Here is a 23,627-nt window from a genome sequence, read left to right as displayed (position 1 = left end):
TCGGCGCAGTTTCTAGGCCGAGCGGCAGGCGCAGATCAAAGCAGTGGGCGTGGAAAGGCGCACTTGATATCGTCGTGCTGGCGCTAGATGCAGCCCAAAGCATTACAACCACGCCTTTTAGGCGTAAAATTATGCACCGTCATGCTCATTGGATAAGTGCAATAAACGAATCGCACGCTTGCCTTTTTAGCTCCAATTCCAGTGATCCCGCAAAACCAGACGAAAGCCAAACGCTCTGCCCCCCCCCCCCCTCCCTTCATCCAGCCTGTCTGTCTGCATTATAGGCTATTATTCCATATTATTATGCTTCTCAAACCAATCTAACTGCAGTTTCAATACTGCAAGCATGTAAATACGCTACACTATAGCAAGATCAAAGTGAAAATAATGTTCTATGCATCAGCTAGAAAAATATAGCCTATTAGATTGGTGAAAGTTTGTCCAGAAAGATATCATTTTCTCTCGCCTGCTGCAGGAAGGATGATGCACATAAATATACCCTACATTATGTCAAGTCATTGCATAAATGTGTTTTTATTGTAAAACTAAATGTGAAATAGGGCCAAGTTATTGGACGGACATCACAGTATAGCAGATGCCATTAGAAGCGCGTTCCGAAGCGCGTTCCGCTGTTACTTCTCTAAATCACGTTAACTCGACAAGGGGTATATATATGCCCAGGAGGACATATATGTTTCACATAGGGTGGTGTTTTCATTTCGAGGTTTTATTTGGTCCAATATTGAAATGTTGACAATGGCAGGCTGTGTTACCATTACACATTAATTTAGAACTACCTTTTATATCTATTTTGGCTCATTTGGTGGCTATTTAGTAGCGAAATGAAGAAACACAATGCATGCTGGGAACTCAGAGAGAGAGAGAGAGAAGGGTGACAGAGAAGAAGCAGTGAAGGCAAAGAATAGGCCTGCTTTTGAAAAGCGCAAAGCGCTAAATGTAGGCCAGCTCCCAAGATATGACTAGGCTGGTATTTAGCGCCGACACGCCCACTTTGGGACTGCGCCACGCCCATTCGGCCTAAAGCGCATTTGGCAGCCTAAAGCCTATTGCTATCTTGCCGAAACAGGCGCAAGGCACGTTTTTTTGCGGTTAAGGCCCGTAATAGCGCCGATGGCCTGTGGGAGAATAGAGCCCATACAGCTCTATTCTCCCACAGGCCATCGGCGCTATTACGGGCCTTAACCGCAAAAAAACGTGCCTTGCGCCTGTTTCGGCAAGATAGCAATAGGCTTTAGGCTGCCAAATGCGCTTTAGGCCGAATGGGCGTGGCGCAGTCCCAAAGTGGGCGTGTCGGCGCTAAATACCAGCCTAGTTATATCTTGGGAGCTGGCCTACATTTAGCGCTTTGCGCTTTTGAAAAGCACGCCTATTCTCTGCCTTCACTGCTTCTTCTCTGTCACCCTTCTCTCTCTCTCTCTCTGAGTTCCCAGCATGCATTGTGTTTCTTCATTTCGCTACTAAATAGCCACCAAATGAGCCAAAATAGATATAAAAGGTAGTTCTAAATTAATGTGTAATGGTAACACAGCCTGCCATTGTCAACATTTCAATATTGGACCAAATAAAACTTCGAAATGAAAACACCACCCTATGTGAAACATATATGTCCTCTTGAGCCTATATATACCCCTTGTGGAGTTAACGTGATTTAGAGAAGTAACAGCGGAACGCGCTTCGGAACGCACTTCTAATGGCATCTGCTATACTCTGATGTCCCTCCAATAACTTGGCCCTATTTCACATTTAGTTTTACAATAAAAACACATTTATGCAATGACTTGACATAATGTAGGGTATATTTATGTGCATCATCCTTCCTGCAGCAGGCGAGAGAAAATGATATCTTTCTGGACAAACTTTCACCAATCTAATAGGCTATATTTTTCTAGCTGATGCATAGAACATTATTTTCACTTTGATCTTGCTATAGTGTAGCGTATTTACATGCTTGCAGTATTGAAACTGCAGTTAGATTGCTTTGAGAAGCATAATAATATGGAATAATAGCCTATAATGCAGACAGACAGGCTGGATGAAGGGAGGGGGGGGGGGGGGGCAGAGCGTTTGGCTTTCGTCTGGTTTTGCGGGATCACTGGAATTGGAGCTAAAAAGGCAAGCGTGCGATTCGTTTATTGCACTTATCCAATGAGCATGACGGTGCATAATTTTACGCCTAAAAGGCGTGATTGTAATGCTTTGGGCTGCATCTAGCGCCAGCAGGACGATATCAAGTGCGCCTTTCCACGCCCACTGCTTTGATCTGCGCCTGCCGCTCGGCCTAGAAACTGCGCCGATGCAACGATAGGGGCCATGGTGTCAAGCCACAGATGCAGAAGGCACACGCAAAGAGAGATGCAACCCAGTATCACAAAAAAAGTGACATACGGTATAATTTTGGTCCACAGCCCAAAGACATTTTAGTTGAACAAAAACGGCTTTAAAATCGTTGGAATGTAATGTTTGTTCGACCGCTATAGGCGACCGCTAACTTCCTGGTTCAAGACCTGATGTGTCCTGTGTTTTTATCATGTTTTTAACCCTAACCCCAAACCATAACATTTTAGACAATTGGCAGTGAACACAAACATACACACACACACACACACACACACACACACACACACACACACACACACACACATGTGGGCCAGTTTGGAGAAATGGAGACCTGCAGGCAGGGATAGCGGAACGCATCTGAACTTGGGGGGGCCGGGGGGCGTGTCGGGGGGGCGTGTCCCCCCGTCGGGGGGGGGGTGCTGTAAGGAATGGAATCTCGGCAGCGCCGAAGAAAATTTTATGTTTTTTGGACTTTTATCCATATTTAGAAGAATATTTAATTTTAAATTAACATTAGGATTATACTGTTGTGATGTCATTATTCAGTATCTTCTCCTTTTCTATTATTAGTATTAGTATTAATATTAAATACTGAGTATCTCATGAAAAACTATTAATATTGCATCTTTTGTGTTTAGCTCCGTCTCACACCAGAACCAAATTACAGAGGGGGCCTGCCCCTAGCTTGGGGGGGCCAAGGGGGGTCCGGGGGGATTCTCCCCCGGAAGAAGATTTTGTACATTTTAAAGTAAAATTCGTCAAACTGGTGCATTTGAGAGCAAAAGGAAGAGGCTAAATCTATGAGGAACTACACACATCTCTAATGTGTTGTGACTTTACAAATAGGCCTAAACAATTAATATTAAATGTATTTACACATTGTGCACAAATTGCATTCATTGTGACAAATTTACAATAGTTAATTAATATCCAGCCAGAATCATTGCAAATGGACGTTCAAAGTAACAGTTAGCAATAGCATTCAGTTAATCAATGCCTAATGACAGCCAGATTCCGTTTTAAACTTTAAAACAGAAAAACGGAAAAACGTTTTTAGCACACACAAAAAAAAAAAAAAAAAATTGAATGGGGGGGCCAGTTTAGGGAATGGGGGGGCCCGGCCCGGTCAGGCCCCCCTCCAACACCGGGCCTGTCTCACAGCATTGTAACATTGTAGTGCAGCAAGAAAGGAAAACTACTGTAAACATTTGAACCACATTTCTTGTTTAGAACCTATAGCTAGCAACATCGCCATCTCCTGAAAAACATTAATATTGCACCTTTCTTGTGGCTACATCACAGCATCTACTGAAAAACATTTATGGTGGATCTGACTTGTTTAGTTCACTTTAGATTCACATCACATCTGAAAAACAACCAGTCGAGTGTAATAAGTAAATGAGGTTTAATTGTATAAAAAAAAAAAAAAAAAATCTAAAAAAAAAAAAAAATTTTTTTTTTTTTTTTTTTTTTTTTTTTTGGGAACTGAAAAGTACCCGGGCAGCGGCCCGGGTGGCCCGGGCGGTTCCGCGATCCCTGCCTGCAGGTATCTAGAGCTATCTGCTGAGTGTGAATGGGGTCACGAGAAAAAACTTAAGAAACAACAGAAAAAATACATACAATTCTTACATACTGCTCACCTGGCATAATCCAAGTCTCCACAAGCCCTGAGATGCCAAGTTGACATGAAAAGACCCTAATTTAGACCCTGTTTTTACCTGAAATATATGCCAGCTGGCCCCTCACTTCCTGTTCCTTTCATACCTCGAGCACCCTGCTGCACTGCTGCCCCACAATATGCAAGATATGGGCCTTTGTTTTATTTTTTATCTCTTCATTAGTTTGCTTTCCATCCAATGGTATTGCAAATTTTAACCACATTTTCAGAAAGTCGGCAAAAGAAAATGCGAAATTATGCGCATTTCCATCCACTACCGTTATGCGTAATAGTAGGAATATTTGGAGTTAAAACAGCTCCAGACACTTCAAACCCTCAAACGAGGGAAATTAACTCCGTGTTCTGTGAATAAATATGATTTAAAAGGAAACATCGATGAGGAAAACATGATGGAAAGTTTGGTGAGCACACTGCTGTCTGCCTCTGCTGATCTGCTACACCAACATCCCACATGCATCTCCATTGTCATCTCCAGACTATTAATTTAATGTTTCTTGCTTATACAGAGGCATGTCAAATGGATTACCAGTCAGCACTCTTCAATTCGGCACATAATCCATGGAGCAGTTACTGTAAGTGAATAAAATGTCAATTCTAGACATGAGTCACCTGATAATCCTGCAGTCTTCTTCCGTTAAAACGGCATGGTTTTTGAATGGAGTTTGGTTAAAGATTCGCTTAGTCTCTGCACTGCACTTATCGCATTTTCCTTTTATCGATACACCTACTTTTCCACCTCCCTTAAGCCTGAAAAGGTTTTTGCGATATTTAGATCCCCCCCCCCCAGAATTTTGGCAGTGTTTCCACTCAGGTTTTTTAATGTGCAAATTGAAAATGTGCATTAAACATTTGGATGGAAACCCACCTATTGAGACTCACACACGTCTGTTGTGTTTAATGCATGCTAGACTGAGGGTGCAGGTTATTGGTTGGTTGGACCTCGCTTGACATTTGAGCTGACAGCTAGAGCGAAAATTCTTTAAGAGAGACCTTAATGTCATTCACTCACTTTTCATTCATTCTCCTAGGATATAACTCTAACTCTCATACCCACTTCTTAATCAACCTGCATTTTCCTGTTTCTAGGGGAAACCCTTTAGTTGTCACTGGCTCTCATTCATCCCTCCGGTCCTCATTCACATCTTTCCCTGTCAGGAGAAAACCTTTTAATGTCACGCCCACTCATTCATAAAACTCAGTCACCAATCACCCCTTTCCCGCTTCTACCTAGCGTCACGGTTTGTGGGCGGTATCATTTAGATTAAGCCAATCAGAGCATGACACATCTTCCCATTCAGCCTATCATGGTCTATACTGTCATAGCTAAAAACCTCCTGTTTCTCTCTGTCGTCTTTTTTTGATTGATTGATTGATTTATTCGATGAATGAAAAAAGTAGAGCACATCATACACGGAAATATAAATGCCACTCATACATCACCATCAAGGATAAAAACACAATAAAGTCAGAGGACTTGTTTCCATTGTGGTCCTTGGTCTCGGACAGGCAACTCAAACCAACATAAAAACAGGCATAACAACAAAGAAACATAAAACTACTTCAAACATATAGACTATTAAAAAAACCCATTTAAGATGTTAAAACAGTTTTACCAAAAGCAATATAAAAGACATTTATAACAAGACCCAATCCCGAAAATAAAGAACACATTAAAAAGGCTAAAAAACCAAGCTGTCTAAAATAAATAAAATAACTTTAAACTGGCTATAAATTAACAATACTCAAAATATTTACATTTACGTACCAGAACCAGTCATGAACCAGTTTTTGAGAGAAGATTTAAAACTGCTCAAGGTGTTGATCAGATAGACAGTTATCTATCATTGCATAATCTTTTGTATGAATTTCAATCTGGTTTTAGGAAGTCACATTCAACAGACTCCTGCTTGCTCTATTTAAATGATTCCATAAGACAAGAAGTAGACTCTGGTAAGTACTGTGGGATGGTCATGCTGGACCTTCAGAAGGCATTCGATACAGTGAACCATGACATCCTCCTGTACAAGCTCAGGTCCTTAGGATTTAACAGCACCTCCCTCAAATGGGTGGGGTCTTATTTAATGGGAAGAGAGCAGGTTACCGATGTGAACGGTACCTTGTCCTCCCCTCTCCCCCTACGGTGCGGGGTGCCCCAAGGGAGCATATTAGGACCACTCTTTTTTCTAATTTATGTAAATGATATGAAGTCGGCATGTGACTGCAACCTATTTCTCTTTGCCGACGACTCGGCTCTCCTGGTCTCCCACAAAGAGAAAGAGCAGGTTGAACATATTCTTAGCAAAGAACTCCAGAACGTAAGTACATGGCTAGTAGATAATAAATTATCTCTCCACCTAGGAAAAACCGAGTCAATTCTGTTTGGCTCTAACGCCAAACTCAAAAAATCCCCTGGCTTCACCATCACAGTCGACAACGTGACCGTTGAAAGCAAGGAGGAAATCACATACCTCGGCTGTATCCTGGATAATAAAGTATCGGGAGAGAGTATGGCTTTAAAAACCATCTCCAAAATAAATCAGAAGGTTAGATTCCTGGCCAGACTTTCCTCCTTCCTAGACAAAAGTACTCTAAAAATTCTGGCGGGCGCTTTGATACAATGCCACTTTGATTACGCATGTACCTCCTGGTACACCGGCATCACCTAGGCCCTCAAAAACAAACTTCAAATATCACAAAACAAACTAGTACGGCTGTTACACTCTCTCCATCCCAGAACCCACCTCCTGCCTGGCCACTTTTCCAGCCTCAGGTGGCTCAGAGTGGAGGAAAGAGTGAATCAAATTAAGCTGTGCCTGGTCCATAAGATCTTGCATAACATGGTCCCTAAATATCTCCAAAATTATTTCATCAAGGTAAGCAATGTTCATAACTACTCCACCAGAGGGAGCTCCCACAACGTTGTCCCCATTAAATTTAAGAGTTGTATGAGCAAAAACTCTTTCAAATACTCAGCCGGGCTGTTGTGGAACAGCCTTCCGGACAGCCTGAAGCTGATTGACACCTCTCATTGAGTTTCAGTACGTTCCTGCGTCCCTCCTCCACCCCATTCTCCTCCAGTCCTCTGAGGTCTTCAGATTCAGAAGCCTTCTCCAGCAAGAACAAATTTACTTCACCACCACCAGGTCTAGACTCCACGGGGGGATATTCAATCTACTCTGGCTGCATCCATCTACCCCTGCTGATCATGACGTCATAATCGAGCTGACGTCATGATGGAGTCTAATCGCCAAAAATATATCTATTATGTGCCTACAGGCTCATGTATCTAATCATCTAATAAATCATTGTCATTCTAGAAATGTGTCTCTCTGATTGAAATGCTACAGGTGAAAGCGGGGCTTAATCTCATAGCCCTAATAGGCCTTCCTTCACTATGTATTGTAGGTGGAGTTGTAATGTGAGGCTTGCTAAGTGTGCCCTGTTGAAAGAGGTGGAATACTTGTACTGTACTGCAGTGGTTCCCAAACTGGGGTCCACATACCCCTAGGCCTAGGGGTACATGGAGGTACTACAGGGGGTACTTGGGAGAAAGGGGGAAATGAAAGAATGTATAAGAGAATAAATCATGGAAATAAATGAAATAAAAAGTTAAAATAAATCTGCTCAGGAGGCACTAATTGCAACTCTTTCACTACATTTCTTATTTTGTAATGTTATATTCTGCAAAAGCTGAGTTATCATATCATTCATGCATTGCATCATCTGGTATAGTTTTCTCTTGCTGTTTTCTAAGCAACATGTAGTCAGGTAAAGGGGGTACTTAGATTCAGAAATCAGGGAAAGTGGGTACTGAAGCCAAGAAAGTTTGAGACACTGCTGTACTGTACTGAAGACTCGCATTATTACATGCATGTATGAACTGTGGCGTGTTGGAGATAACAGCCCAGTCAGCTTCCTCCCTGTGTTAGTGTGGTCTAGACTAGTCTAGAGGTATGCTTTACCCACATGCTGCCAGAGTTCTGTCTAACATATAGAGTCACACCACTGATGCAGAAGTCACAAGCCAAGAGAGATGCAGCATGGTGAGGTCTGTCCAACGAGATGAACTAGAAATAACTGAGATCAAAGACGATCATCTCATGATGGCTAATTCTGCTAAGAGGCGTCAGCAGGCAGCCAAGAGACATGGTAAGAAAAATATGGGAAGATAATTTGAAGATTTCACTTTTGCTTGATACATTTTCTTGACACTCAACAGCAGTGAGCAGTGGAAATGGTTTTGTGAGCTGCTGTCCTACATGTGAATGTTTGTTCCACAGAGGGAAAAGTTTACAAGTTGGTCTTGGTGAGCTTTGGGCTGCTGTGCTACACAAGCTGCTCTCAACGTCTCTCTGCGTCTCATCGTGCGTGAGTGTCTTTCTATTTTCAATTCCTTATTTTTGGTCACTGCCAAGAGAAGCAGATATCTCAATTCCTCCAACCTAGAAGGACTCATTCAAGGAACATGGTTTTCTCTGACAACTGCTTTCAGATAATTCAGATGTGCAGAAGCTTGACCAGTTACAGACCAGTTACAACAACCTGGCTAAAGAGAGAGACCAGTTACAGACCATCCTGAGAGAGAGTTTATGTACCCAGAGTGAGTAAATTTTGATCATAATAAGTTAAATAATATCATTATGAAAGCAGCGAGTTATTATTTTATGTGTGAGTGTGATCATTTAACATACATGTTTTGTTTTTGTTGTGTTGATTTGTCGCAGCCAAAAGGTCTAATTGTTGGACTAAATTTGACTCTAAGTGGTACTACTTCTCTGCTGAGTTGAAAACCTGGGAAGAGAGCAGGCAGGACTGTCTGAAGAGAGGAGCTGATCTGGTGATCATCAACAGCAAAGAGGAACAGGTGTGTGTGTGTGTGTGTGTGTGTGTGTGTGTGTGTGTGTGTGTGTGTGTGTGTGTGTGTGTGTGTGTGTGTGTGTGTGCGTGCGTGCGTGCGTGCGTGCGTGCGTGCGCGCGCGCACGCGTGTGTATGAACTCTCTAATTGTGTCTCCACAAACAGGAATTCCTGGTTGGACTAAAGAGGATGATGTGGATTGGTCTGACAGACAGAGATGAAGAAGGGGCCTGGAGATGGGTGGATGGATCACCTCTGACCACAGCGTAAGACCTGATCACATTTGTTCTGACTCATTGTTGTGAGACTTCAGAGTCACTGTAGCTACAGTATGGATGATGTCTTCACCACAGGGTTTGACTCCTTGTCCTCCTCTGTTTCAGGTACTGGGGACGGGAGCGGCCTGACAATGTTTATAACGAGGACTGTGCTGAGCTGAATTATTATAGTGACCCTTTGAAGAATTGGAATGACCTGTCATGTTACAACAAGAGAGGCTGGATCTGTGAGATGGTGTGACACTTCCTCATTAATATCAGCTTTGTTAAAGCCCCTTGTTTTTTGTTGTTGTTGTTGTTTTAGAACTAGATGGACAAACCCCGTCTTTATTTGTCACACGACAACCCAACACATGCATGCTGCCACACACACACACACACATGCTGACGGTGGCCAGTGAAATATAGTCTCTGCATTTATCCCATCCAGGCTTGTCCTTCCTCCGGGGGGCAGGCCAGGAGCAGTGGGCAGCTTTCTTGTGTACAGCGCCTGGGGACCAACTTCAGTTGTAGTCGTCACTGCTCAGATGACGATCTTCTGCATGTTTTTAGTGGGGGTCCATACCGATGTTGTATGGAGGAACCCCTGGGGAGCACGGGGAGAACATGCAAACTCCACACAGAAGGGCCCTTTTGACGAGATAGCCCAGCTGGGCAGCGGGTGCCTGAGGATATGGGGGGAGGACACACCCTCGGGCGCCCGCAGCGTCCCAGGCGGGAATCGAACTCAGGACCTTCTAGCTGTGAGGCGACAGCTCTACCACTGAGCCACCGTGCCCCCGTTAAATATGTACCTATGCATTATAGTAGATTTGACAGGAGAGACAAAACTTTGATCAGCTGTTACAGCTGCTGTCTCTCAGTAGCCTATATAACATGTTTAAAGCACAGTTTATATCATCTGTTTGCAAAATGTTGGTCAAACGTTAGGACCATCCCAGCATCATTTAAGTTTGCTCATTTCCTGCCTTCCTTTGCTGTTTTACATCACTGTACAGTTTCCAGTGCTATTATCATTTTATGAGATATTTACTATTTTTCCTATATTTTAGTTGTTTTTAAAAGTAACTACTTTGAAATAAACGCTGTCTAAATGTGATGAGTTAATCCCAAATAAGATGGTGTCAATATTGAGACAGAATTGTGTAAAATGTATTGGGTCAGATTTGTCAAAAATATGTAATGCACAAAATGTTTTCCTGTCCACAACCAAATGCACCAAACTTGAATACTATACATGTCATACAATCAACAAATACAGACCACTCAAGTTGGAAGTGATATCATAAAAAATGTATTTGAAGTGTTTCATGCACATATTTATGTCAAAAACGTTTCTCCTTATTCACAAATTGTCAAATCTCTGATGATTCTCTGATGATTCTGGCCCTATGAAAACAAACTTTGTTTTCCATAGTTTATTATTATTCATTGTAAACGTGTCCTGTCTTGTCTTGTAGCTTCCTGCCTGCGTCAGTGTGGTCTAGGTGTGATTGAGTCAAATGCTGACAGAGTTCTGTTTAACATTAGCCACAGATGCAGAAGGCACAAGCAAATATGCAACCCAGTATCACAAAAAAGTGACATAATGTTGGTCCACAGCCCAAAGACATTTTAGTTGAACAAAAACTGCTTTAAAATGGTTAGAATGTCATGTTTGTTCAGCCGCTACAGGCGACCGCTAACTTTCTCATTGTGAGAGACCTGGTTCAAGACCTGATGTGTCTTGTGTTTTTATCATGTTTTTAACCCGAACCATAACCTTTTAGCCAATTGGCATGACTCGCCTAATCCCACAGTCCTCTTCCATTAAAACAGCATGGTTTTTGAATGGAGTTTGGTTAAAGATTAATTTAATCTGTGCACTGCACTTATCGCATTTTCCTTTTATTGATACATCTACTTTTCCACCTCCCTCAAGCGTGAAAAGGTTTTTTGCGAATTTTGCAGTGTTTCCACTCAGGTTTGGATGGAAACCCACCTATTGAGACTCACAGACGTCTGTTGTGTTTAGTGCATGCTAGACTGGGGCTGCAGGTTATTGGTTGGTTTGACCTCGCTTGACATTTGAGCTGACATGCTGAGGGTGGGGGCGGGGCTTAATATCATAGCCCTAATAGGCCTTAACTATGTATTGTAGCTGAAGTGTGCCCTGTTGAAAAGGGTGGAGTACTTGTACTGTAATTGTACTGTAGCCTCCTGTACTGTACTGTACTGTACTGTACTGCAGTGGATCCCAAACTGGGGTACGCGTACTGATACAAAAATGTATCCACTGTTTGAAAGTGAAAGTATGCTCTCTGTTCCTTGTGTGCTGCAGTTTCCAGACGGGAGGCCATCCGTTTCCATAGCGAGATTGAGTCAAACGTATATTTGAGGCCTTCTATTCTTGACATGGAACTTCCCGTTTCTTTAAAATTCACCTGATCAATTCTCAAAAATTCCAAAGTTCAGTAGACAGTCACATGGTTTTTCTAATTTGACAACCATGACCAAATAAGCTGTGTTTCCTCTTCCTATCATTTGGCCAATATGGCCGCCAGAGAGTGTTTTTCTAAATTTGGTGATCAATAAACTGAGTCCGCAAATGAAATCACCAGCACAAATCCTCGACCTCACCATTAATTTGATTAGACAACCATGAAAACTTTAGGCTTCTCACTGCACACTGTACAGTCAATTAAAATGTGCTCCCGATGCGCTGCCGCATGCAATGTTCATGGATCTGACATCATGCTAGGAACGGGACAGGCTTTTGTAGAATTTAGAAGCAATTTATGAGAAAACTAACTGTTGTTTATGTTGACATAACTTCAGCAGATGTGTTTCCTTGTCCTTTAAATGCAATCGTGAGGGTCTTCTGTAGGTTTTGATTGACAGGCAGCTTCCCGGTGCGGCGTTCAGCCACTGAATCTTTTACCGGAACCCACAAACCCAGCTACCACCAAATTCTGGTGGAAGAACTGTGGTTGGTGATAAGAAACAGACGGGAAAAGCTGTCTGTGACTTTCTCTTTTGTTCTTTTCCCCTTTAAGGTGAACATTTCTAGCTGCTTCTCTATTTCCTGAACATCAAAACACAGTCAGTTCCTGTCGTGTTGAGCAGAGCAGAATAGAACCCAGTAGAGTATCTGAACTGATTCAGTTTGACCTGGGGTAAAATATAAGATCCAAAAGGTCACAGTGCAAAAGTATTAGCATTTAGCATATACCCGGGGACACGGTGGTGCAGTGGTAGCACTGTCGCCTCACAGCTAGAAGGTCCTGGGTTCGATTCCCGCCTGGGACGCTCTGGGCGCTGAGGGTGTGTGTCCCCGATGTTCTCAGTGCCCACTGCCCTGGTGGGTTATCTTATGAATGGGCCTTTCTGTGTGAAGCTTGCATGTTCTCCCCGTGCTCCCCTGGGGGTTCCTCCACAACATCAATATGAACCCCCCACTAAAAACATGCAGAAGATCGTTGCCTCACCAGCGACGGCTGAGAGGAACAAGCTGCCCACCACTCCTGGCCAGGAGGAAGGAAGAGCCTGGATGGGAGAAATGCAGGGAGCAGATTTCACGGCACCTCTATAAAGTGTGTGTGTGTATGTGTGTGTTTGTGTGGCATGTGCGTGTGTGTGTGTGTGTGTGTGTGTGTGTGTGTGTGTGTGTGTGTGTGTGTGTGTGTGTGTGCGTGCGTGCGTGTGTCGGCTCCTGCATGCATTGTGGTGGTCATCTGTAATGAATAAAGACGGGGTTGTCCGTCCTGTTTAAAAAATATGTTTACTTTGTGTGTGAATGCATACGTATATCTTAAACTATCAGCTATTGTGAATGCATTTGTCATGTGTGTTTTTACCAGTTTAAATGAAATCCTCTCTTTTTCCTAAATCTACTTTGATCCAATCTAAGTCAGAATCTCTTTGTTATCTTACCTCAGTTCAAACCTCACTGCTGCAGTCAGATCACTGCTAAATTGCAGGTGTGATTGTTATAAATGTGGTTCAAACCTCTGCCAGACTCTTTTAGTTCATCTTTCAGAACCTCATTGCCATGTTTGCACCAAGGATGACTGGTGATACAGTCTGAAAAAGTCAGTACCCACACAAATCAAGTTACAATACAAGAATAAAAAAGGCACTATCCACCTTATTTCGAGATGCCATGATGCCCTATGGGTGCTTCTTCCGGTGTAATCCCCCCCACCCCGTTACGTTGCTGACACAGACACAACATACTGTAGCCCGTAGATCTCCGTGAAGTGGAGCAACAATCTCCCACAGTTTGACTTCCGGTTTAGCGATTTTAACCCTAAACTCCCGTAGCGCGTCCCCCTTGGCAAAAATCTCATCAATAAATATCCAGAATTGTTTAAAGAGCAACAAAAATAGCGGATGTGATATATAAAATTATTACATTCCCTCAAATAAGTCGTCAAAAGATTTATTGTGACAAGCAACTTTTTTTCCCCAGCGTCGGAGTTTTAACGAGAAAATGCACAATCTCAATCAGTCACGATCTAAACCGGACCTTGCACCCATAATTATTTTAGAGGGGGCATTCAAAAATAAGGTGGATAGGACCCTCCTCCTCCTCCTCCTCCTCCCCATCAACCCAACTACCTGTCAGAAGCGCTGTGGTTGGTGAAAAGAAACGGACCGGAAAACAATATAATGCCTGTTACTTCCTCTATTGTTCATTTAATTTATAGCTGCTCTCTATTTCCTGAACATCAGTGAGTTGCTGTGGTGATGAGCAGAGCAGAATAGAATAGAGCAGCCTACAGTAGAGTAGAGTACATCTGAACTGATTCAGGTTCACAGCTGATGTGTGGTGAGAAAACAGTGATTATACAGCGATGTCTGAGGATGTGTACGCCAAGGTAGACCTCACCAAGAAGGTTAGATATCAGAGAGGTGAGAAGGAGGAGAGGATTGTGGACATCTATGAGAGCGCAGACAGCGTGAGGACTTATGACAACCCCTCAGTGGAGGAGAGTACACCACCGGACACTACTGAGGATCAACAGCAAAGTATCTATCTATCTATCTATCTATCTATCTATCTATCTATCTATCTATCTATATAGTCTGTCTGTCTGTCTGTCTGTCTGTATATCTGTCTGTCTGTCTGTCTGTCTGTCTTTTCTGTGGCAACTAGTGACACCTTTTCAGTTTTTGTAATGTGTAACTTTTTAAAACTAGTCTTGTTTCTTTTAATTTTTGTTCACATCATTACATTTTTGTTCAAGCCAATATTTATTAAAACATAAAAAAGAGAGACAATCTCACAGCATCTTGTGCAGACAACAGGCCACTAATTGTAAAAGTGCAAACTAAGTCTCCTTCATATTTAATGACATTTGCTTACTGTTTTAAAAACAGAGCATTTTAGATCCTCCATGCACCGAAGGGCCAATACTGTGGCGTAGCACTAGCTCTATTGCAGCGGATTGGGTTCTCTTTTACCCCTCCCGCGGGCAACGTTGCAGACAGAGTAGTAAGGCTGATCCGTGAGCGGCTTCTGGGACGCGAGTCGGGGTCTTAATTGGCCTCGGCTGGGTCTACTGGGCGAGGGTGTATGATGTTGACAGACCCGAAACACCTTACGACCCCAGATAACATCACTGATGACGCGTCCTAGTGCATGCGGCAGTAGTGTATTTGAGAATAATGTATTGCATTTTAAATGATTGACAGAACACTTGACTGTGAAAGTTGTATCACATGCTTTTGATGTATAGAATGAAAAATAACTCTAACAAGTTTAATAATGAGTAAGTTTGTGTCATAACTAGTACTGTAACATTGTGCCTTACTAATGACTCTTAAAAGCAACGCTCTCCAACACAGTGCATCTGTGTCCACAGTCAGTCCAGTCACTGTCAGCTCAGAGAAGAGGAATCCTTTCCGAGCTGCCACAGTGTTTCTGGGGCTGCTGTGTCTTCTCCTCCTGGCTGGGATCATCAGCCTGGCAGTCCAATGTGAGTTTTCAGTTTGTTATGGCTGTTATAGATCATCTAAATATGTCATGTGAATGTTAAGAGTTATGTCTATGGCAGTTACTCAGGACAAAACCTGCAGGAACGAGGAGAGAAATGCTAACCTGACCAGAGAGAGAGACCAGTTACAGTCCAGTAACAACATCCTGGCTAAAGAGAGAGACCAGTTACAGACAATCATGAGAGAGAGTTTATGTCCCCAGAGTGAGTAAATTTTGATCATAATAAGTTAAATGATATCAATAAATGAAAGCAGTTCACGTAGTTATTATTTTATGTGTGTGATAATTTAACATACATGTTTTGTTTTGTTGTGTTGATTTGATTTGTCACAGCCCAAAGGTCTAATTGTTGGACTAGATTTGACTCTAACTGGTACTATGTCTCTGCTGTTGCTGAGTGGAAAACCTGGGAAGAGAGCAGGCAGGACTGTCTGAAGAGAGGAGCTGATCTGGTGATCATCAACAGCAAAGAGGAACAGGTGTGTGTGTGTGTGTGTGTGTGTGTGTGTGTGTGTGTGTGTGTGTGTGTGTGTGTGTGTGTGTGTGTGTGTGTGTGTGTGTGTGTGTGTGTGTGTGTGTGTGTGTGTGTGTGTATGAACCATCTAATTGCATCTCCACCTCCACGAACAGAAATTCCTGGTTGGACTAAACAACAGGAAGGCGTGGATTGGTCTGACAGACAGAGAGAGAGAAGGGACCTGGAGATGGGTGGATGGATCACCTCTGACCACAGAGTAAGACCTGATCACATTTGTTCTGACTCATTGGTGTGAGACTTCAGAGTCACTGTAGCTACAGTATGGATGATGTCTTCACCACAGGGTTTGACTCCTTGTCCTCCTCTGTTTCAGGTACTGGAGTCAGTGGCAGCCTGACAATTATTATAACCAGGACTGTGCTGAGCTGGATTTATCTAGTGACCCTTTGAAGAATTGGAGTGACCTGTCATGTGACATCAGGAAGGGCTGGATCTGTGAGATGAAGGTGTGACAGTTCCTCATAACAGCTTTGTTAAAGCTCCTTGTTTTCTGTTTTTTGCTTTTTTTAGAACTAGACGGACAAACCCGTCTTTATTTGTCACACGACAACCCAACACATGCATGCGGCCACACACACACACACTCATGCTGACGGTGGCCAGTGAAATATAGTCTCTGCATTTCTCCCATCCAGGCTTGTCCTTCCTCCGGTGGGCAGGCCAGGAGCAGTGGGCAGCTTTCTTGTGTACAGCGCCCGGGGACCAACTTCGGTTGTAGTCGTCACTGGTCAGATGACGATCTTCTGCATGTTTTTAGTGGGGGTCCATACCGATGTTGTATGGAGGAACCCCTGGGGAGCACGGGGAGAACATGCTAACTCCACACAGAAGGGCCCTTTTGATGAAATAGCCCAGCTGGGCAGTGGGCGCCTGAGGATATGGGGGGGACACGCCCTCGAGCGCCCACAGCGTCCCAGGCCGGAATCGAACCCAGGACCTTCGAGCTTACTAGCTTAACATGTTTACAGTACAGTTTATATCATGTTTGAAAAATGTTGGTCAAACGTTAAAGGACCATAATCATCCCAGAATAATTGAAGTTTGCTCATTACCTGCCTTCCTTTGCTGTTTTACATCACTGTGCAGTTTCCAGTGCTATTATCATTTTATGAGATATTTACAACTTTTCCTATGTTTTAGTTGTTTTTAAAATTAACTGCTTTGAAATAAACAATGTCTAAATGTGATGAGTTAATCACAAATAAGAGGACGTCAATATTGAGACAGAATTGTGTAAAACGTATTGGGTCAGATTGGTCAAAATATGTAATGCACAAAATGTTTTCCTGTCCAGAACCAAATCCACCAAACTTGAATACATGTCATACAAGCAATAAATACAGACCACTCAAGTTGGAAGTGATATCATAAACAATTTATTTGAAGTGTTTCATGCACATATTTATGTCAAAAACATTTCTCCTTATTCATAAATTGTCAAATCTGCATTTACAAATCTCTAACTGGATTCAGCAGTTGCATTTGTTTGTGAATTTTGGCCCTATAAAACCAAACTTTGTTTTCCATAGGTTATTATTACCCCCCCACCCCCCCCCCCCCCCCCCCCCCGCTCTCCCCACAGATCTAGGTATCTTTGGTTGGTTGATTAAGGGATTAATTAATCATTTCAAGTTCTATGGTTTTGATTGACAGAAGGCGGGTCCTAACATAACCGCAGAGGACATTGGCATTAATATGAAACCGTGACTGGAACTTCTTTCAGAGTGTAAATATTTATAGCCTGATATCAGCTGTTCTGATGCTACTTAGCGATAATATTTCTTGATTTTGGTTACACCTTTGGTGATTATTGTTTTGGTGTTGTATGCTCAATGTAGTCTCTGGTTCAACATAATATTAAAGACATTCATTGTAAACGTGTCCTGTCTTGTCTTGTAGCTTCCTGCCTGCGTCAGTGTGGTCTAGGTGTGATTGACTCAAATGCTGTCAGAGTTCTGTCTAACATTAGCCACAGATGCAGAAGGCACAAGCAAAGATGCAACCCAGTATCACAAAAACATGTGACATATAATGTTGGTCCACAGCCCAAAGACATTTTAGTTGAACAAAAACTGCTTTAAAATGGTTAGAATGTAATGTTTGTTCGGCCGCTACAGGCGACCGCTAACTTTCTCATTGTGAGAGACCTGGTTCAAGACCTGATGTGTCTTGTGTTTTTATCATGTTTTTAACCCGAACCCCAAACCATAACCTTTTAGCCAATTGGCATGAGTCGCATAATCCCGCAGTCTTCTTCCATTAAAACAGCATGGTTTTTGAATGGAGTTTGGTTAAAGATTCACTTAATCTGTGCACTGCACTTATCGCATTTTCCTTTTATTGATACACCTACTTCTCCACCTCCCTCAAGCGTGAAAAAGTTTTTTGCGAATTTTGCAGTGTTTCCACTCAGGTTTGGATGGAAACCCACCTATTGAGACTCACACACATCTGTTGTGTTTAGTGCATGCTAGACTGAGGGTGCAGGTTATTGGTTGGTTGGGCCTCGCTTGACATTTGAGCTGACATGCTGAGGGTGGGGGCGGGGCTTAATCTCATAGCCCTAATAGGCCTTAACTGTGTATTGTAGCTGAAGTGTGCCCTGTTGAAAAGGGTGGAGTACTTGTACTGTAATTGTACTGTAGCCTCCTGTACTGTACTGTACTGTACTGTACTGTACTGTACTGCAGTGGATCCCAAACTGGGGTACGCGTACTGATACAAAAATGTATCCACTGTTTGAAAGTGAAAGTATGCTCTCTGTTCCTTGTGTGCTGCAGTTTCCAGACGGGAGGCCATCCGTTTCCATAGCGAGATTGAGTCAAACGTTTGAGGCCTTCTATTCTTGACATGGAACTTCCCGTTTCTTTAAAATTCACCTGATCAATTCTCAAAAATTCCAAAGTTCAGTAGACAGTCACATGGTTTTTCTAATTTGACAACCATGACCAAATAAGCTGTGTTTCCTCTTCCTATCATTTGGCCAATATGGCCGCCAGAGAGTGTTTTTCTAAATTTGGTGATCAATAAACTGAGTCCGCAAATGAAATCACCAGCACAAATCCTCACCAATAATTTGATTAGACAACCATGAAAACTTTAGGCTTCTCACTGCACACTCCACAGTCAATTAACATGTGCTCCCGATGCGCTGCCACATGCAATGTTCATGGATCTGACATCATGCTGGGAACGGGACAGGCTTTTGTAGAATTTAGAAGCAATTTATGGGAAAACTAACTGTTGTTTATGTTGACATAACTTCAGCAGATGTGTTTCCTTGTCCTTTAAAGGCAATCGTGAGGGTCTTCTGTAGGTTTTGATTGACAGGCAGCTTCCCGGTGCGGCGTTCAGCCACTGAACCTTTTACCTGAACCAAGCTCGTTCCGGTGCACTTTCACCAGTGGTTACAAGAGTTACAATACAAGAATAAAAGAGGCACTAGGACCGCCTCCTCCACGTCCCCACAAACCCAACTACCACCAAATTCTGGTGGAAGAACTGTGGTTGGTGATAAGAAACAGACGGGAAAAGCTCTCTGTGACTTTCTCTTTTGTTCTTCCCTTTAAGGTGAACATTTCTAGCTGCTTCTCTATTTCCTGAACATCAAAACACAGTCAGTTCCTGTTGTGTTGAGCAGAGCAGAATAGAACCCAGTAGAGTATCTGAACTGATCCAGTTTGACCTGGGCTAAAATATAAGATCCAAAAGGTCACAGTGCAAAAGTATTAGCATTTAGCATATACCAGGGGGCACGGTGGTGCAGTGGTAGCACTGTCGCCTCACAGCTAGAAGGTCCTGGGTTCGATTCCCGCCTGGGACGCTGTGGGTGCTGAGGGTGTGTGTCCCCCATGTCCTCAGTGCCCACTGCCCTGGTGAGGTATCTTATGAATGGGCCTTTCTGTGTGAAGCTTGCATGTTCTCCCCGTGCTCCCCTGGGGGTTCCTCCATAGCATCAATATGAACCCCTCACTAAAAACATGCAGAAGATCGTTGCCTCACCAGCGACGGCTGAGAGGAAGTTGTTCCGCGGGCGCTGAGAGGAACAAGCTGCCCACCACTCCTGGCCTGTCCTGAGGAGGAAGGACGAGCCTGGATGGGAGAAATGCAGGGAGCAGATTTCATGGCACTGTGTGTGTGTGTGTGAGAGAGAGAGAGAATTTATGACATCACTGATGATGTCATCAGTGGGACAGACAAACAGAGCACTAGCGCCCTTATCATCAGTGGGACAGACAGACAGACAGACAGACAGAGCCCTATATATGAGAGATAGATAGATAGATAGATAGATAGATAGATAGATAGATAGATAGATAGATAGATAGATAGATAGATAGATAGATAGATAGATGGTAGACTGGGGGTGCGGCTTATTGGTTAGTTGGGCCTCGCTTGACTTTGAGCTGACGTGCTGAAGGTGGGGGCGGGGCTTAATCTCATGGAGTTGTAATGTGAGGCTTGCTAAGTGTGCCCTGTTGAAATAGGTGGAAAACCTATACTGTACTGCAGTGGTTCCCAAACTGGGGTCCACATACCCCTAGGCCTAGGGGTACTTGAGAGAAAGGGGGAAATGAAAGTATCTATAAGAATAAATCATGGAAATAAATGAAAAGTTACAATAAATCTGCTCAGGAGGCACTAATTGCAACTCTTTCACTACATTTCTTATTTTGTAATGTTATATTCTGCAAAAGCTGAGTTATCATTCATGCATTGCATCATCTGGTATAGTTTTCTCTTGCAGTTTTCTAAGCAAAATGTGGTCAGGTAAAGGGGCTACTTGTATTTACAACTCAGGGAAAGGGGGTAGGGGAGAGTGGGGTGAGTTGTGCCAGGGGGGAAGTTGTGCCACCCCTTGTATCTAGAAAACCATAGAAGAAATTGATCATGTGACCACACATTTTTGAAGAGGCATCCATTTTACTCACTCTGCAAAGAAGGGAGCCAGATGGCACAAGAGCTAAGCACATTTAAGTTCAAAAAACTGTTTTTTTCCTCTCAAAGTAAATTTTTTATGATCAAGGTTTATTGATTGTTGTGTCTGAACAATTATAGACAAGTTTGAAAACATTTCACACATGTGTTAGTGTTTTAGTAAGCTACAATATGAGGCTATACTGTTAGCATGATGTTAGCTCCAAACCAGCTATATGATACAAGTTTGTTAAAATGGTGGGGATGGGGTGATTTGTGCCAAAATGCCTGGGTTAAGTTGTGCCAGTGCAGTTGCAGTTGATTTAGTGAAATGTTATTTCATTTTGTTCTTAAATGTTTAAATAAACCTTGTTGAAGAATATTGCAGTATTGGCAAGTGTAGCCTGGCTCTGTGATAGTTGATTTTGTTCATTTTGAACATAATTTTTATTTCTGAAAATGTTAAATATGTAGGTCAACTGCTGCTACCGTTTAGCCTTGTTTAACCCTGCTATAGTACACTGGACTTTAGTGTTATCTTTATTTTGTCTTGCTTTGATATAGCATTACAGTATATGAGATGAAAATGTTCTGTTTTACTTCAGTAATCAATGGCACAATTTACCCCAATGTATTCTCTCCAAAGGCACAACTTACCCCACACCGGGGGCAAGTTGTGCCAAGAGACCACTTTTATAAGAATAGCCATATTTTTTTAACAGTTTATTTAAGATCCAAAGGGAGTGTTCCCAGTGGTGCACAACATCCTGAAATATATTTACATATTGTAGTTGGAGGCATTACTGTCATGCCCTCACTTTAAAGACACCTCAAGTAAAAAGTGGCACAACTCACCCCACTCTCCCCTACTGAAGCCAAGAAAGTTTGAGACACTGCTGCTGTACTGTACTGAAGACTCACATTATTACATGCATGTATGAACTGTGGCGTGTTGGAGACTAACTGTCAGCTTCCTCCCTGTGTTAGTGTGGTCTAGAGGTGTGATTTACGCACATGCTGACAGAGTTCTGTAACATATATAGAGTCAAACAACAGATGCAGACGTCACAAGCAGAGAGAGATGCAGCATGGCGAGGTCTGCTCGTCGTGCCCGTCGAGAGGAACTTGAAATAACTGAGATCAACGACGATAATCTCATGACGACTAATTCAGCTGAGAGGCGTCAGCAGGTAGCCAAGAGACATGGTAAGAAAAATATGGGAAGATGATTTGAAGATTTCACTTTTGCTTGATACATTTTCTTGACACTCAACAGCAGTGAGCAGTGGAAATGGTTTTGTGAGCTGCTGTCCTACATGTGAATGTTTGTTCCACAGAGGGAAAAGTTTACAAGCTGGTCTTGGTGAGCTTTGGGCTGCTGTGTGCTACACAAGCTGCTCTCAACGTCTCTCTGCGTCTCATCGTGCGTGAGTGTCTTTCTATTTTCAATTCCTTATGTTTGGTCACTGCCAAGAGAAGCAAATATCTCAATTCCTCCAACCTAGAAGGACTCATTCAAGGAACATGGTTTTCTCTGATCTTTCAGATAATTCAGATGTGCAGAAGCTTGACCAGTTACAGACCAGTTACAACAACCTGACCAGAGAGAGAGACGAGTTACAGACCAGTAACAACAACCTGACCAGAGAGAGAGACCAGTTACAGACCATCCTGGGAGTGAGTTTATGTACCCAGAGTGAGTACATTTTGATCATAATAAGTTAAATAATATCATTAGATGAAAGCAGTTCACTAGTTATTATTTTATGTGTGAGTGTGATAATTTAACATGTTTTGTTTGTTTTGTTTTGTTGTGTTGATTTGTCGCAGCCCAAAGGTCTAATTGTTGGACTAGATTTGACTCTAACTGGTACTACGTCTCTGCTGTTGCTGAGTGGAAAACCTGGGAAGAGAGCAGGCAGGACTGTCTGAAGAGAGGAGCTGATCTGGTGATCATCAACAGCAAAGAGGAACAGGTGTGTGTGTGTGTGTGTGTGTGTGTGTGTGTGTGTGTGTGTGTGTGTGTGTGTGTGTGTGTGTGTGTGTGTGTGTGTGTGTGTGTGTGTGTGTGTATGAACCCTCTAATTGCATCTCCACCTCCACGAACAGAAATTCCTGGTTGGACTAAACAGGAGGATGTGGATTGGTCTGACAGACAGAGAGAGAGAAGGGACCTGGAGATGGGTGGATGGATCACCTCTGACCACAGAGTAAGACCTGATCACATTTGTTCTGACTCATTGTTGTGAGACTTCAGAGTCACTGTAGCTACAGTATGGATGATGTCTTCACCACAGGGTTTGACTCCTTGTCCTCCTCTGTTTCAGGTACTGGAGTCAGTGGCAGCCTGACAATTATTATAACCAGGACTGTGCTGAGCTGGAGTTATCTAGTGACCCTTTGAAGAATTGGAGTGACCTGTCATGTGACATCAGGAAGGGCTGGATCTGTGAGATGAAGGTGTGACAGTTCCTCATAACAGCTTTGTTAAAGCTCCTTGTTTTCTGTTTTTTGCTTTTTTTAGAACTAGACGGACAAACCCGTCTTTATTTGTCACACGACAACCCAACACATGCATGCGGCCACACACACACACACTCATGCTGACGGTGGCCAGTGAAATATAGTCTCTGCATTTCTCCCATCCAGGCTTGTCCTTCCTCCGGTGGGCAGGCCAGGAGCAGTGGGCAGCTTTCTTGTGTACAGCGCCCGGGGACCAACTTCGGTTGTAGTCGTCACTGGTCAGATGACGATCTTCTGCATGTTTTTAGTGGGGGTCCATACCGATGTTGTATGGAGGAACCCCTGGGGAGCACGGGGAGAACATGCTAACTCCACACAGAAGGGCCCTTTTGATGAAATAGCCCAGCTGGGCAGTGGGCGCCTGAGGATATGGGGGGGACACGCCCTCGAGCGCCCACAGCGTCCCAGGCCGGAATCGAACCCAGGACCTTCGAGCTTACTAGCTTAACATGTTTACAGTGCAGTTTATATCATGTTTGAAAAATGTTGGTCAAACGTT

At 43.1% G+C, this 23,627-nt stretch overlaps 1 protein-coding gene across 1 annotated transcript; it reads left to right on the top strand.

Annotated features, from left to right (window-relative positions):
* Positions 1 to 21,693: 21,693 nt before the first annotated feature.
* Positions 21,694 to 23,163, top strand: LOC310789599 (C-type lectin domain family 17, member A-like; the record flags this gene model as incomplete). The annotated part of the gene is made up of 6 exons (XM_083651245.1): positions 21,694 to 21,811; positions 21,943 to 22,032; positions 22,152 to 22,301; positions 22,436 to 22,581; positions 22,715 to 22,815; positions 22,933 to 23,163. The coding sequence occupies 6 exons, from the start codon at positions 21,694 to 21,696 to the stop codon at positions 23,069 to 23,071; spliced, it is 744 nt and encodes a 247-aa protein (XP_083507371.1). The 3' UTR covers positions 23,072 to 23,163.
* Positions 23,164 to 23,627: the final 464 nt, after the last annotated feature.

This window comes from Poromitra crassiceps (assembly GCF_964638095.1).
Source record: "Poromitra crassiceps genome assembly, chromosome: 14".
Taxonomy (NCBI): domain Eukaryota; kingdom Metazoa; phylum Chordata; class Actinopteri; order Beryciformes; family Melamphaidae; genus Poromitra; species Poromitra crassiceps.
The sequence above is the reverse complement of the archived record's forward strand: the minus strand, read 5'-3'. Positions and strand labels throughout refer to the sequence as shown.